Consider the following 17024-nt stretch of genomic DNA (forward strand, 5'->3'; position numbering starts at 1 on the left):
CCTTCAATCAAGAGTTATTGATTTGATTCTTATAAAGCAGATGCTTATAATAAAAATGAATATGCTTATCTTTTTTGCCATACTTTGTTTACTTTGTAAGGACTAATTACCGAAAGGCATATTGCCTTCAATCAAGAGTTATTGATTTGATTCTTATAAAGTATACTTTCTTTAGGCGCTAAAACAGGCGTCAGTCAGGGCGTACGGAAGGCGTTTTGACACTGAAAATTATTATGGAGAAAGCCCATTTTAACAAATATTTCCCTTTTGGAAAACGGGAAATATTTAAAAAGGATTTAGAAATTCAATACTTTGCATCGGTAAGAATACTAAGTGAATGACTTTGAAATACTTATTCAATCTTTTAAATGATAGCTTGTTGATGTGTTGTCATTGCGTTACTACGGCGTAACACAAATCTACATTTCTTTGAAGATTTGAAGACTGCGGGTTTTGCGTATTTGACACGTCAAAATTTTCGACTTATTATGTACAAAAGTGTACTGAAAGGGTAGTCAAGCAAGCTAGACGACTAATTTATACATAGTAGAAATAAAGCAAAAAGTAATGAAGGGAACAATTTTATACAAACTTAATGCCGTATTATTATTATTAGTATTGGTATTATTAGTATTACACGCATTATAAACGACTCCAGTCTACTGAAAGGGTTGCTTTTTCGCTCTAGATCTAGAGTAGCGTATTTGATACGTCTAAATTTTCCATTTATGTTTATGTTTATGTTTCTTTTCTTTAAAGTTGATGCAAAGTAGTACAAATTGTACTTAGCTCGAGGCTAATCAATATCAACTTTTAATTACAAATCTATTTAAAAGGTTGATATTCAAAATCAATTATTATTTACAAATTAATTTAAATTCAATCGATAAAACCAACGCCATGAATAAAGGTGCGACAGTTTCGGCAAGGGCAAGTAGTAGGCCTCCATTTCTTAATTTCTTTTTTAAATTCATCTAGGTTTTTAAGTTTTTTAAAGTCATCGGGAAGGGTAGCCCAGATTTTAGGTCCCAAGAAAGCTAAAGACGATTTTCCATTTATTTCACTTTCAACTACTCTACTACTACTTTCAGGTCTGGAAGATACTATTGACTGAAGTTTTGACAATTTTACCAGTATTTATAATTATTTTTGGACCAGAGCCTTAAAAAGTGAACATTTGGAATAAAATACCGCAATGTGCACTTTATGGGTCGAAATTGGAAAAAAGTGCACTCTAAGGGTGTAAAAGGTGAGAAAAACAAAACTTATTGAGAAAGATATCGGAAAATCTGACCTTTTTCGATTTATTATGTACAAAAGTGTACTGAAAGGGTGGTTTTTTCGCTTTAGATTTAGAGTAATTTGGGTAAACTATAAGAGATAAATGGCCCATACGGTTGTTTTTTAATCGAGTGCTCACTCCCCCGGGGTTGCATTATACAGTATGTGTGGGAAAAAAATGGAACAAAATTTGGACGACATAAAAATTAGTTTCTTTTAATCATCCTATTTCCAATTTCATTTATAAACTTTTTGCTCACCAATGTCAAAGTCTCTTGTCTTTTTGTTGTTGTTAATAATTAGCTTCACCGTTAGTCAAAAATTATAATTAATTAAATTGACCACGGATTAATAACTTCAACAGTCTATTTGAGAAGCCCAATTTCCAATCTCTAATAAGTATAATCGAACCGACTAAATGTCTTTAAACGATCAGATTTTACAGTGCACAGTGGCTAAAAATACCAATCCAATCCATCTATCAATCATTGTTGGTGGAATCGATCAACTTGTTTGAGCCGATTAAGCTCAATACTGTCGTCTTTAATGATTTCAACTGCAATCTTGCATCCAGAACAACTTGCACCACTTTTTGAATTCACTGATAGACGTCGTAAATAGTATCTTTCGTGAGCGCTATCAGAACTAAGAAACTGAGCTCGATACTGCTACCACTAATCATTAAAACAATAGAAAACATTCAATGTCGTTCATTCAACCACTTCTACTGATAAGGTAACGTCATTCACGTAATGTCGCCGTTCTGTTACGTCGTTTTACGTAACGGTGCCATAGGAACATAATACGTTTCAAAAAGACTTGATATTGCGTCTTCAATACGTGGGAACGAGTCTGATGCCTGAATATTGTTCGAAAATAGAACGGATGTTAATTGTGTCTTGGTATACAGCGTGTCCCAAAAATTATATATGAAGTAAAATCCTCATAATTTATGCCAATTTACGACTCGTATACTTAATATTTCAAAATCAAAAACCTATTCACACATCTTGGGAATTGAATATCTATTGATTGAGCAGAGAACTTTAATCTTATTAATTTCTCTTAGCGAAAGTATTACAATAGCCTTCCGTGTATGTGTCTGTCTGGCTGGCGAGACATTTTTTGGGGTTCAATATAGGCGTGTGGGCGTCTTATAAATGGGCGTTTCTTTATAAGAATCAAATCAATAACTTTTGATAGACGGTGATATACCTTTCGGTAATTAGTTCTTACAAAGTAATCAAGGGATGGCGCACAATATGAACATATTCATTTTTCTTATAAGCATTTACTTTATAAGAATCAAATCAATAACTCTTGATATACGGTGATACACCTTTCGGTAATTAGTTCTTACAAAGTAAACAAGGAATGGCGCACAATATGAGCATATTTATTTTTGGACCTACCTGGAGGTCCTATAAAATTAACCTTTGTCCGTCCGTTCTCCGTCCGTCTGTTACCAGCTTTTCTCGAGCTTTACTGTATATTTTTTTATGAAATTTTGCACAATGATGCAAAACGTCAATACCTAAAATGTGACGGAGCCTGATTTTCGAAAAACATATTTTTCCGGCTTAAAATGCCGGAAATATGCCGGAAATCGCCGTTTTTCTGGATTTTCATTTGACTATTTCCTTATAATTGGTTGTTTTTTCATTCAAAAACATTATTAATAGCAATGCCCACCATCAAGCATGTTTTAATTTTCAATAAAATTGATTTTTGAAGCCGGAACTATTTAAAAATCACCGGAACAACCTATTTTCGCCGGAAATACAGTATTTCTTGAATTTCTCGAGCTGTACTTTATATTTTTTTATGAAATTTTGGACACTGATGCAAAATGACAATACCTAAAATGTGACGGAGCCCGATTTTCGAAAAACATTTTTTCTGGCCGAGAATGCCGGAAATATGCCGGAAAAACCGTTTTTTTTTGGTATTTTCTCGAGATTTCATAATTAGTTTTTTCTGATTTTTTTGCACATAGATGCGTAATAGCAATGCCCAAAACATGGCCGAGTTCGATTTTTGAGAAAAATTCTTTTCTGGCCGAAAATGCCAGAAATATACCGGAAATCGCCGTTTTTGCAGATTTTCATTGGACTTTTTCCTATTATTTCTTTGTTTTTTCACGCAAAATCATTATTGATAACAATGCCAACCATCAAGTATGGTTCAATTGTCAATAAAACTGTTTTTTGATACCGGGACTTTCTAAAAATCGCCGGAACAGCCGAATATCGCCGGAAAAACCTTTCTTCTCGAATTTATCGAGCTGTACTTTATATTTTTTCATGAAACTTTGCACACTAATGCAAAATGGCAATACCTAAAATGTGACGGAGCCTGATTTTTGAAGAAAAAAAATTTCGGCCAAAAATACCGATAATATGCAGTCAAAACCGGTTTGTTGCCATTTTCTCGAGATTTCATCAATTGTTTCTCCCGATTTCTGCACAAAGATGTGTATCAGCAATGCCCTAAGTGTGGCCGATTCGGATTTTTGAGAATCATGTTTTTCCGGCCGAAAATGCCGGAAGTATGCCGGAAATCGCCGTTTTTGCAGATTTGAATTGGGCTTTTTCCATATATTTCTTTGTTTTTTCACTTAAAAAAATTATTGATAACAATGCCACCATCAAGCATGATTCAATCGTCAATAAAACTTTTGCAATTTTGCAAAATTAAAAATCAAAAATCAATGATGAAATTTAATGCATTTTTGCTAACCGCTATATTTTGTTAATGATTGTTTTTCTCCTTACTGCTATCTAAGTTTCATCATCAGGTAGGTCCATTCACTTTGCACAATATGAGCATATTTATTTTTATTATAAGCATTTACTTTATAAGATTCAACTCAATAGCTCTTGTATATGCTCATATTGCACGCCATCCCTTGTTTACTTTGTAAGAACTAATTACCAAAAGGTATATCACCGTCTATCAAGAGTTATTGATTAAAACTTTATATGAGTTCTTAAAAATTTAACAACAATTGTTCTTAAATTGGTCTTATTTTTTATAGCGATTTTAAGACTCGTTGTTCTTGTAAAATTGTTTCATCAAGGCTCGATGTAAAGTAGATTTCAGATTAGCTTCAATCTCTACTTCTTGTTTTCCCATGCAGTTCAAATTCTAGGCCAAATTTTCGACTTCAAGTCGTCTTGTTTCAATTATTCTAAGCCCAGTTTAGATAATGACTTTTGAGGATTTTATTTTATATAGTTTTTTTTGGGACTCCTTTACATATCGTGTTGCCCAAAAATGGGAAATCATACCTCCTTTACTAAAATAATCAGGTAAATGTACAGTTAATGCGAAACGCAGATCAAAGGACCAAGCGATCACTCGTAGCCTCGATTACTTTAATGCATGAGCAATTCTTATAAATACGGGCATCGAGACAGGATTGTAATTGTTGTCGAGATTGATTTGATTGAATAAATTCGGATAGAACTTGAATTCGGACAGTATATTTATAATACTCCGTAGAAAGAAATAATTTTGGTTAGTGGTTAAAATGAAAAAAAAAATTTGTTGTGAACCAATCTTGGCAGAGAACATGTAAATCGGTATCTGAGACAACAATTTAGGGTTTTGTGAAAAGCTACGGAAAATCTAATCTTGTCGAAAACTCATTTTTGCAGGATTTTTATTATTTTGATTATGGCTAGAAACGCAAAATTTTACAAGTTCGTTGCCCTTGAAGGTATCAAATATTTTTGATCTGCGTAAGTCAAGATTACGTCATTTTCCCTATCGGAAACACCCGAAAACACCTGCATTTGACCCATGAGTGTTACTAAAAATAGCAACAGATGAGTCAAATTCCGGTTTTATCGGGTGTTTCCTATATAAAAGATGACGTAATCTTGACTTACGCATATCAAGAATTCACCCTACCATGTAATAAGGATTTTCCGGATCACCAACGGTATAGTTTCCTGATGACAATTTCGTAAATTTGACATGTTCACAATTGCCGTCTACTTTTCTGTATCGAGATGTAAAAATAAGCAGATAAATCAATCATTCAACGTTCTACCTATCAAGCAACATGAGAATAATTTCATTCTAAAACTCAAAAATTTCCAAAAATCTAAAGTGAATTAGTCGCAAAGGAAATACTATAATAGGAAAACGCATATTAAAAGACCAGGTCTTTCCAAAGTTAGATACTTTCCGAAGTTAAATATTTTCTAAGCCTTCAGTATGCTCTGAACTTTTTAAGTTTTAAGCCTAAAAATGTTCTTAAAGTGTTCTTAAAGTGTTTCTTTAATTTTTGTTGGTATTTTTGTGCGGTTTCGTAAGAAATTTGTTATTTAGAGTCCGCGATGCCAAAATTGTTGTTAACTAGTTCTTAATATTTTGGCCAGGAAAGCCTTATGTTCTTGTATAGTTTGCTCTTATGAAAACATGTGGTTAGTAGTCAACGGTGACAAGAATTTTCAGCGTTTCAAGAAGTTTGGACCCTCCTAAACAATAAGATTTTGGTAAGGAAAAATTACAAATCTAAAATAAACTTTACGTCTTAATAAAGTTTTGGAAATAAAATTTTAATTTTGATTTAAAAAAAAGGTTTTTACCTGATTGATAAAATGTAGTTGCCTTCGGGTTTCGTTTTATCATTTCTGACAAGGAACTGACCGTGGTGTTTATCTCTCAGCAACATATTGGCTGTGATCTCGTCAATGTCGGGGTAATGATATTCATGGAAACTTTCAACTGAACTGGATAAAAGAATACTGAGGTTAAGTATATCAGGATAATCACGACGACGGACGAAAAATGTAATAGGCTAGTGAAAATACGAAATTGATTGGTTAAAACTCACTAGCCTGTTGAATATTCGTTCCTCGTCGTGATTTTACCGGTTTACTTAACTTCACTAATGTAAAAGATTCATAGACGAAATTTTCTTCTGCAATGTTCGAAGTCAACTTATTTTACCAAAATCAAGGTTTACAGGAGAGTAATTGCTTATTACGACACAAAAACAATTAGTCATATTATTAACATGAATGTCTATTAACGACATTCTTTTTGGATTCGAATCAAACTTTAATCATTTTCGTGTATTGAATATATTTAAACTAACCTTGTTTCTCTACTTGGAGGTTCTGTCCTTCCGATATCTGTCAAAAATAAAAGATACTGTTAAGCACTCATGCAATAACAGAGGATTGAAAAATTGATCTAAAACAAGTTGTTATCATTAGATTTTCCCTAAACGTTTGTTTAAAGTATAATTTTCTTCGAATTTTTCGAAGTAAAAAATATCGCCAGATTTCGAAAAATATGCCGTGTGAAAACAAAGAAAAGCTAGATTTAATCCATCATTTCAATTGCGGCGCAAATCTTGAGGCTTCACTTTTTCTTGCTTGAGAAAGGTTGAAGATTCATCTCTAGCCCCTTTGGGACTTTAAACTCAATCGTAGCCTCCCAAGGGGTAAAAGAGAAGAAAACGGGTTTCAAATAAGGAAGAAGCATGCAAATTAATTTTAAAAATATGGTTAAACTGCCCCCTACTCCTTTTACAATGGTGTCCTACATAGGGAAGTAAATAAAGTATTACTGTATGAAGGTGAAAGTGGTTTTGAGTGATGGGCGTTCCATGATGGTGTTCTGTTTCTGTCCAATGCTAAAAAGTTAGTTTTGAAATTTGGTATGTAGAGGTCTTTTAAAAGCTCTTCAAAAGTATTTGACACAAACTGACGGTAAACACTGATTTTTGATGTTTTTACCTATTTTCCCTTTCCCAAGCTTCATTGGTTGAAACTACAGTCCTTTTGCGCCATCAACTATTGAAGTTATTACAACATGATTATATTACAACTTACTATCATAAATTTCGTCTGGTGAACTCTCGTTGGGTATCGAAGCTTCTACAGCTTGATTGTTTAGAGGTGTATATGGCGGTGTATTATTTCTCCGTCTTTCTTCTGCTTCATTTCTTGAATCCAAATAAAATGGTGGAACCCCTGTTGATAAAAACCAGGGAGTTTCAAGCAAAGGGACGAGCTTATCGGGAAAAAATATTGCTGACGGAAATGGGTTTCAACTTAGCTTGGCAAATGTATTTGGTGAATAAATATGATTTTCATTAGTTAAAAAAAAAAGACCCGAATCTTAGCTTTGTTAAGCCTTTTAAAAAGGATGAAGCAAAAAAATCTTACTCGTTGAAGGAGTGTGTTGCTGTTCTTGTACTTGCTGGAATGGATTGTTTGGGTTAAGTGGAGTGTAATTTGATGCGCCTGGTCTACTTGGTAGACTTCTCCTCTTTCGGACTTGGTTATAAGCTTGAACAATAATTGAATCAGTTACGGAGAGTTTTGCAGGCAAGGTTGCTATTGAGTTCATCTTGGTCAAGGAGAGATCAGATGTAATATAAAAAGCAGACTGTTCCCAGCTGGCACACAACGTTGTTTTAATGTTTATCTAATGTTCACAACGTCCATGTAATGTTAGATTAACATCAAAACAATGTTGCGTGCAAGCTAAGTTTGTTGATTACTAATTAACCCACTGGCCTCTTATTAGTTCGAAGTCAACTATGAGGCATATCTGTGAAAATTAAAGTTATAGAGAGAGGATCCAGTAGGAGAGAGCAAGTCTTGCGACCGCAATCGGAGGCGACTTGAAGGTTCCACCTACGATAACTATCTATCGGAAGGCAGGGAAGGGTGTGTTGCCGCCCTTTCTCCATGGATTTCTACACTTAGCTTGATACTACAACTGTTTGATTACTGAGCCACAATCATAGTCATAATATTTGAGAAAAAAAGAAATTCCCACGAAATCTTACAACCACAAACGATTTGGAAGCGCTCTAAATTAGATTGGAGTTTTAACTCTAGTTGTAACGCTAGACTTAGGACTTATGACCTTAGGATCTGAGGATCCAAAAGTCCAAGAATATAGCGTGGAAGTCTATAAACCCCTCCCGAAATGAAATATTCGAATAAACTTATAAACTAACTAGCCCAAAAGCGACTTTTTCGCCCGAACTTTAAATTGCTAAAAAACGAGGAATTAACCAAATACTCCCCGTAACCTTCACACTACGGGGCTGCTAAAAAGAGTAGTTGGAAGAAAATTAATATTGAAAAATATTATATTTTTACTATTTTGTTGATTGATGTTTGATGCTTGAAATGGATTTGTATTCTGTCTTTGAAACTTCTGTTGGCCTGTAAAATGTCAAAACATTACGTAGCATTTGTCGTGCTTCTGTTGTGATTACTGTCATGTGCCTAATAAACGCCCCACCCTCCCACTTGTTAATTTTTTGACCTTTTTTCTAACACCTTGGACCATATATTAGAACGGAGGGGGGGGGCGTTTATTGATTTTTGAAAATAATCTCAGCTGTGAAAAGAGTCCCTTATTTTGCATTATATAGATTTTAATATATTTTAGAGGTATTTAAGGGTACAATTTCCAACCCCTAATTTGGTCCCTCATGTATTAAAATTTGACGATTTTCCAAGCCCCCGTTTATTCAGATCCCGTTAATTAGGCACCCGAGAGAAACTCATTAAATGCTATTACCGTGACTCCAAGTTCTTCAGGGGGGGGGTCAACATTTATAATACCAACCCATAGCCCAAAAACCTGACTTTTGACCTTATGAGCTAAGTTAACACCACCACCCCAAAATTGGTATCGATACCAACTTGAAAATCATAATTTTCAGAAAAAGGGGGGACCCACCCCCTTACTTTGGTATCAATACCAACTTGAAAATCATAATTTTCAGAAAAAAGGGGGACCCACCCCCTTAATTTGGTATCGATACCAACATGACTTTTTGAATTTGACAAAATATCATGGGACCCACCCCCTAATTTAGTACCAATACCAATCTGACAAATTTCAGTTTAAAGCTGTTTAAAGGGAACCCACCCCCTCCCACACAAACAGGGTACTAAGAGAAACTTCAAAAAACTCATTTTTGAAATACTCTTTCTTCAACACAACAAAATGTCATATGCTAAAATAGAAAATGACTAAAAACTGACAATAAAATTAAAACAAAGCCAATGAAGCTAGCAAAATCAATCTGAATCAATATTATCTGAATATAATTGATGTGCAAAAACTAGGAGAAGCTATTATTAGTACATAATTTTAGAACAGAATAGATTCACTCATTACCAAATGCTATCACAGAAAAAATGCTTTGCTTCAGGCTTGATCAAAAATAAAACTTGAAAATATCTTATTACTTATTACTCATTTACAGTCATTATACTCAAAAGCTAAAACAAATCCAATTGAATCCGGGGTATTTTCAATATTATTAATCATATTATTTAAAAAAAGGGGTACCCACCCCCTATTTTGGTATCAATACCAACTGAGGATAACTCTTTTTTCTAAAAAAAGGGGGGCACACCCCCATCAATACCAACTTGACTTTTCAGACTTTTAAGGAAAAAAAGGCACCACCACCCGGCTATGGGTCTGGTATCTGGATGTTGACCCCCCCCTGAGTTCTTAATACTTTTTTGATTTCATTTTGTGCACACGTCGTCCCTACTAAGAAATTGGAGGCTTACTAACTTTTCATGCTTTCATAGATCGGTTCTGTTGGCATTATTGGCGTTGATTGTCTTCTGTTTAATGGCGGAAGCGTTCGTGAGAGTTGTGCTGACGAAGAAAAAGAGAATCTTTATCTAATAATGGACGGAAGAAATTGTAGCATAGCAGTTATACAAACTAGTATTATGCTGTAAAAATTATCGTATTATCATAGTCATAACACAGTCATAATAAGTATTACATAGATGGTAATCTTTATCATAATGCTAAGACTTTATTTCACTTATTCGGATTCGAATTTATTTGGTAAAGAAACAGCCTTCGGCTTCTAAAAGCGTTTCTCATTATTTTCTGATCGACTGGATTATGTGTGTTTTGATTGTATTTCTACAAACTTTTTAGACCATCAGGCGAGACAAAAAAAGCGGGATAATAGTATCTTGTAGCGTAGGCAAGCCAAGAGAGGCGCAATATAAAAAGATAATTTATGTTTCATGAGCCCACTGCAAGGGAAATAAAGGAAAAGTCGAAAAAAATAGCTAACTAGTTTATTTTGGTACAAACTTCATCGCTTTAAATTTAGTTTTCAAAATCACATTCTATGAATTTTTAACTTCTCACCATTTGTCGTTTCCGCATAACAATACGTCGATTCGTCTATAAACAAATATAAAAAATAGCTAATCAAGTTTCTTCGTGATGATTTGGCGTCAATTTGGTAGTGTTGTTCAAACGCTCTTACCTTAAAATTCTCTATAACTCGATTATATGCACGGGAAACGCAAATTTGCGCTCGGGTTATAAAAATCTCGAGATATGGAGTAAGGTTTATAAGACATTGCTAAGTGAAGGGAGTAGAAAACCTGTTTGAGTCAAGGAGAAATTCGAGTTATAGAGGTTCGAATTAAAGAGACTCGACTATATAATGTAATTTTTCCTAACAGTGACCTTTACAGGGACATAAAAGTACTGACGAAATTTGTAAACAAACCGTATGTAGCGGGATACAAAATCAAAACAAATGTCATATGTCAGAATAAAATATCAAAACAAATATTTTGATTGTTTCAATTGTTCTACAAGTTTGGTTTAATTGTTCTCTTTAATGACACGTGGTTCGCGCAATGTTTACATTTTACTACTTTTATGTCCCTTTAAGCATATTTAACTAAAGTGGGTAGCCACTTTAACAGCTGGTTCATCTGGTCTTATTTAATAGATTTGTCTTTGATAAAACCCCCTGTGTCAGACCCTCCGGGACTCCCGCTTCAATGAATACTGAAGTACACCTTCTATCGAATTATTTTCTATAGTAAAGGCTATTTCATAAATCCAAAAATTAAGATAAAGAAAATTATTTTCTTACATAATACATGCTTAATTCCGTAATGTGGATTCTGAAGTTTGAATTTGTCCAAGAAGAACTTTATTTTTGCCAACTGTTTGAGAGAGAAGTAAAAGTTGAATTACCATTTTACTTTGAATAAACGCCCTTTAAGATTTTAGAAGGGCGTTTATTCGAGGAGCGTTTAAAAGAAGGGGGTGTTTATTAAATAATCTTTAACCAAGGTCACTTTAATAGTTAATGGGGACCTTGACAATTATTATCACAAGTTTTCCTCCATACGGTTGTCCCCCTCAGCTATTCCCCTAGAGGTGTTCATTCGTAGGGGGCGTTTATTATTGGTCAGAAAGAGGGAAAGAAAAGCAATTTCTTGTTTATTCAGCACGATTTCGAATACAATAACAATAGGGGGAACCGGCCTGATATTAAACATGTATCTGATATGAAATGGAAACACTTAAAATTCAAAACTACAACCCTTCATCCATGGGAAGTCAGTAAGGCCAAATCGGGCAGAATGGCTTCAAGAGACATTGAAATTTTTCTCTGCAGAGCAATTTACCCCACAAAAAAGAACACTCTCAATCATTAATCTTGAATACTTTCTGCTACCACTGTCGGTCAGGTCCCATTTTTAGCTCTAAGAATATCTATATTTTAATTTAAGCACTGAGCAACTTTTAAAGGAATTGAAAAAGAAGAAGAAATCTTTGATATTCCTTACGATATCAATTTCTTCTCTAAAATGCATATGTTTGATGCCGTCTTCCAACCTGAAAAAATAACAGTACATTCTCTTGGATAAGTGACTACATTTTTAAGTAGTTTTACTCCAAGTCTACTTTACTGTACTCAGCGTCATTAAAAATTATCAAAAGCAAAGTTCAGCCAGAAGTAGAGTCTACGGGCAATAAGGAAAAGGTTAAGCTAAATGAATAAGGTCTCTCTTGGGAGTGGTTTTCCACATGGTAACATCCAGGGTGGTCAGTAAAATCGGGTTGAAAATCCAGGGTGGTCAGTATAACGAGGTCGAAAATCCAAAAGAATGGGAGAAAAAAATCCAAGGGGGTTCTGAAAAATTGGAAAAAATACGTTAAATTCACTTGTTTTGCACCTTATAGAAAATGAGAAAGATTTATTGTCTTTATTGCTTGAATCTCGAAGCAAATAAGAACCGGGTGGTTGATCTTTAAGAATGGTTTCTGCTTCTTCTTTTGTTGTCTTGGGATGATACCATGATAACCCTTCTATCTCTGCTCGAACCATGTCTAAATCCTGATATGGTGGCGGTGTTCTAAAAATAATCGCGTTGATAAAGTAAATGAAAGATGTTTGCTGGAGAGTGATTCAAATATCTTAAGAGTTTGACCGAAAATCAAGAAAGTTGTGTTGATAAGATCTCGTTTCTTTGTTAAATATATCTTTTCCTGTTTTTTAAAAAGACCATCTTTATTTATGCGTAAATTTGAGTAAATTTGATATTTATATCAACTTTTGTTGCGGAAAGATCACATTCAGATCTTTGCCCATAAAATGAACTTCATATTTTCAAAAATTGAATGTGCCGAAAGCTCACATTTACACATATTTCATGCTTTTTTCAGGGTTTTCACATATTGAAAATCCCATTTTTTCACTGAACTTCATCTGTGTGCAAGAGATTTAAAGACTGCATGAAAAACTGGGATTTCTTAATTCTGTAAGTCGAGCAAAAATGATATTTTCTGACATTTCCTTGGATAAATATATCTTTTCCTGTTTTTTAACAAGACGATCTTTTTTTATGCGTAAATTTGAGTAAATTTGATTTTTATATCAACTTTTGTTGCGGACAGTTCCATCAATATACCAAAAACATTTTGTTCAACCACTTTCACTTCAAGATAGGCCACCATAGAATGAACTTTATTTTATAGGATGAAACATATCCATGTGGCTTTCAGCCTTGCACTCCATCGCAGAGGCTATTTGAGATATTTTACTAACTAGCCCAGAGAAAAATTTTAAGCCTTTATTATTTGAATGCATGCCTTTTTAATACTCAAATATAAAAAAAATAAAATTTTTTAACTTGGTCATTAGTCAAAAAAGTCATTAAAATTGATTAGCCTCTGCGATGGAGTGCAAGGCTGAAAGCCACATGATGAATATGTTTCATCCTATAAAAGGAAGTTCATTCTATGGTGGCCAATCTTGAAGTGAAGGTGGTTGAACAAAATGTTTTTGGCATATTGATGGAACTGGCGGAAAGTTCACATTCAGATCTTTGCCCATAAAATGAACTAAATATTTTCAAAAAAAAAATGTGCCGAAAGCTCACATTTACACAATTTCATGCTTTTTTCAGGGTTTTTCACATATTGAAAATCCCAGTTTTTCACGCAGTGTAAAAACTGGGAATTTGAAAAGAATTTCTTACAGCGATATGTAGGTCAGCATATCAGCTTCTTCATCTTCTTCTTCCAGCAAGAATTGTTGTTGGTGATTGCGAATGTTCTGTGGTTCTAATGGCCGGCTTAACCTTCCTAAGTTTTTGTAAAGGATAGAAGAAAATTATGTGCTTTTACTGAAATAAGTACAACCAGTCACGGCCACCACCAAAGGCTAATTGGTGTTTGATGGTGTTGCAAAAATAAATGTATCTGTACTTATCTCAAATGAATTGATTTACCAGTCAAGAACACCGTCGAACTAGCCTTATGTCAGAGGCTGTTTAAATTATCATAGGGTAATTAGATTATTCAGCTGAGGAGCTGGAGAGGAGAGCTGGTTAGTAAATAATAGACTCTCTAATAGAAATAACTCTCTAATTTAATAAAATCTGATTGGAGTTAATCACCATGCCAATAATTTCAAAACGAGGCAAGTGATGTTCGTAACGTAATTTATGAAAATTTCTATTCGAGAAAGTCTATTGTTTACCAACCAGCTCTCCTCTCTAGCTCCTCATTTGGAGCAGTCAGATCAATCAAACTTCCTGTAGCTACATGCATCCAACTTCCTCTTGTCAAATCTGGGGAATGGGGATCTTGTGGAGATACTGGCGGGGGTGGAGTTTGAGCGGGCGGGGGTGGAGTTTGGGCGAGTGGTGTTGTTGGCGTGCTTTGTCTTCTTGGTTGTTGTTCAATCCTCATGTTTCGAAAATCATCGCTGAATGTTTTGTCCATGAAAAGAAACTCCCTGAAATAATACGGTACAGAATGAATTCGAATTTATTAATGGCATTAGCCAAAAGTATTCTCCACAATTTTAAAACCTCAACAAGGTTAAAATTCAAGTTAATTCACAATGTACACATCCCGTAAGATTCTTACTTGTTTGGGTGTTTCTGTTCCAGTTTATTGAATTTATGATTCAGTTTTGCTCTTTCCTCTGCATATCTAAACGGGATTGACATAAGAAATAATACTTGGAAAATCCAAAGTCAGGATGTACGTCTTTATTCAATAAAAAGAATCGTTTGGCGAGACCAATTTAATTTGTTGTTCTACGGGTGCGACCGACCTAGCATTTGCTCCAAACGAAAAACTAATAATATTGAATTTCCTATGCCACAAATTTCTAATACTAGTCATTTAAAAAATTTACACTTAAAAAAAGTTGAAAAGAATCTAAAACCATGAATTCTATGCACGAAAGATTTTATTACAAACTCCATCAAAGATGAATGATGAATTTTCGACCAAGATTATTTGAAAATATTACTTATAGCCTAATTACCTTCCTTGATTAATGAAAATCTTATTTTTATTTTACCGACCGACCGAGTCATATTTCGCTAACGATCTGCCCGTAGAACAACAAATTAAATTATATCTCGCCTTATATTTTTAAGGAAAAGAACAGTGTGTAAAATCAGGGCTTTTCAGTGGACGTTGAAAAACTCGTTCTCCCCTTTTGATAATACGCCATATACCGTTTGCTTAGCTCTCGATATAAAAGACTCCATATTTTGCTTGCTTCGACGTCATTTTCTTTGTTGAAATATTCCTTGTAATAATCTTTCTAAAAATATGAAAAAAATTCGCGATATCCATAAAGTTTTGTTTTACAACCATGACAAATATTTTTATTAAATATATTTGATTCTCGCTAATTCGCGGGGAATGGGAATTAGTTTGAATTATAGAAAGAATCGAATAATAGAAGTTCGAATAATCGATAGTCTACTGTATTATGACAAATAAACACAACCTTAGGGTGTGATCATAAAGTTTCTACTAGAGAGGGTGTAGGATTTTCTTAAAATTCAAATTAAAAAATTCCTCTAGTACATAATGACCGCTCCCTTCCTGATGGCGGAAAGATTACTTCACGGTGGACGCGATTTCAAACTTACTGATAACTCAGGGAAGTGGGGGGTATTTGCAGAAAAATGTAAGAGATTTTAAGGTGAAAATTGTTGTAGTGAAACTTTAACATACTTTCACTAAAACGAGGATTGAAGACAAACTGTATTAATAAACTCTGTAAACGCTTTTAGGTCTTTTAAGTCTAAAACTCGAGCAAAAAGAAGAAAAAAACACTCAGTTTGGAGCGAATAAATTCGGCTATTGGAGCGAATTATGATTCATTTACCGAATTTGTGATTTAAATATTCGGTTAAATTCGGTCTGCAGAGCGAATTTATTTTTGAGACGATCCCTTTACTGGCTTTTGATTCCTCAATGAATAACTTTTTTCTATTTCTATTTGGCTGAGTTGCAGGAGGCTCCGAGGCCTATTTTCGCAACTATAGACGCTTTTAATGAGCGCTCCGTCAGCACCTTGGACTGACTACCCAATTCCCCTCACATGGCATGGGTTGACCCGGGCGAAGGCTCATTCACTTGCCAAGGGAACCGCTGCGAGTGGGAATCGAACATCAGTCGCCTGTGCAGCAACCAAGGTCAATGACCACTATACCACAACCACCTCAACACTTACTCTATACTCTGCATATTGGTCGATCTCTTCACGTTGCTTCAAATATTTTTTCATCATAATATACGAATATTCCAAATGACCTTCTTTGTAATGTTTCTTGCCAATCTCAAAGATGTCCTTTAGCTGTTTCATTATTCTGCGAGAAAAAAAAAGATTTTCATTAGTAGCCTAAATTTATGAATTGAATTCAAGATTTTTTCTGCCATTAGAATCAATATTTTTCGTTGCAGGGAATGTACTATATTGCGGGTGGGAGGGGGGTGGTGAAAATTGGAGAAGAGACTGTAGGATATGTCTGCATCAGCGGCTCATCGTGCTTCTTATCAAATAATCGACTACTGCCACCGTCTCAGCAGTACTGTTTTCATTGCACACTGTTAAAGGACATCATTTTACGTACCACTTGCTGAATCAGCATTTTTAAATAAAATAAAAAATAATTCCCCATTCACTAATTTTTGACTTGGCAGCAAAAAAGGCTAGTCTGGGCGCGTCTCTTTATCATAAAAAAGATTATAAACTTACACTCGAAAATGCTCAAAACTCCATATTTCAATTGGAAGAGATTCTTTGATAATCACTTTGTCCAGTTCTTCGATAGAAGGGTACAATAAGAACTTCTGCTTGTTTTTGGGAGGCATGGTATGTTCGTTTTCTTTCTGGTTATACCTTTTCTGTTGGTGTGGAAAATGGAAAATTAAATCATTGAAATATGATAATTATTTAGTAGCCTCCCGTCAGGTTTCTTTTTACTGTCACGTGCAATATCTTTTTAATCCGAGCGGATTACTAGGTTTGTTAGTAGTAATGGGTATCCCGAGCCTAAATCGGATAATCGACCCTAAAAAAATTTAATTTTAAAATGTTTTCCAGTCTTTGACTATTTTGAAACCCTTAGAAAGACTAGACCTTAACT

At 34.4% G+C, this 17024-nt stretch overlaps 2 protein-coding genes across 3 annotated transcripts in view; one reads left to right on the top strand and one right to left on the bottom strand.

Moving 5' to 3' along the window:
* The window catches only part of LOC136817785 (centrosomal protein of 70 kDa-like), a 75422-nt gene that overhangs the window by 35264 nt on the left and 23134 nt on the right, over positions 1–17024 (top strand). The gene's annotated exons all lie outside the window — the stretch shown is intronic.
* LOC136817829 (phosphatidylinositol 3-kinase regulatory subunit beta-like) lies at positions 719–16778 on the bottom strand. Of its 2 annotated transcripts, XM_067074150.1 has the most exons (19): positions 16634–16778; positions 16109–16244; positions 15099–15187; positions 14497–14562; positions 14109–14362; positions 13602–13707; positions 12297–12476; positions 11907–11955; positions 11204–11276; positions 10459–10494; positions 9859–9945; positions 8418–8483; positions 7470–7592; positions 7134–7274; positions 6869–6934; positions 6392–6428; positions 5880–6023; positions 5197–5287; positions 719–2140 (listed from the first exon to the last, which is right to left on the bottom strand). In XM_067074150.1, exons 1-19 carry the CDS (start codon positions 16747–16749, stop codon positions 2048–2050), a joined length of 1953 nt encoding a protein of 650 aa, XP_066930251.1. In that variant the 5' UTR covers positions 16750–16778; the 3' UTR covers positions 719–2047. The 2 variants fall into 2 exon arrangements, with proteins under 2 accessions (XP_066930251.1, XP_066930252.1); XM_067074151.1 differs by lacking the exon at positions 8418–8483.

The sequence above is a fragment of the Clytia hemisphaerica genome, unplaced genomic scaffold (genome assembly GCF_902728285.1).
Source record: "Clytia hemisphaerica strain Z4C2 unplaced genomic scaffold, Clytia hemisphaerica genome assembly, whole genome shotgun sequence".
Classification (NCBI taxonomy): Eukaryota; Metazoa; Cnidaria; class Hydrozoa; order Leptothecata; family Clytiidae; genus Clytia; species Clytia hemisphaerica.

Bases quoted from the DNA above. Each gene is read 5' to 3' on its own strand.
- LOC136817829 (XM_067074150.1), bottom strand. From the start codon at position 16,749: ATGCCTCCCAAAAACAAGCAGAAGTTCTTATTGTACCCTTCTATCGAA. The intron at 6,935-7,133 runs GTAAGTTGTAAT...CTAACTTTTTAG, and splicing joins ACCAGACGAAATTTATGATA to CATTGGACAGAAACAGAACA. The intron at 5,288-5,879 runs GTAAAAACCTTT...ATCTCGATACAG, and splicing joins AACTACATTTTATCAATCAG to AAAAGTAGACGGCAATTGTG.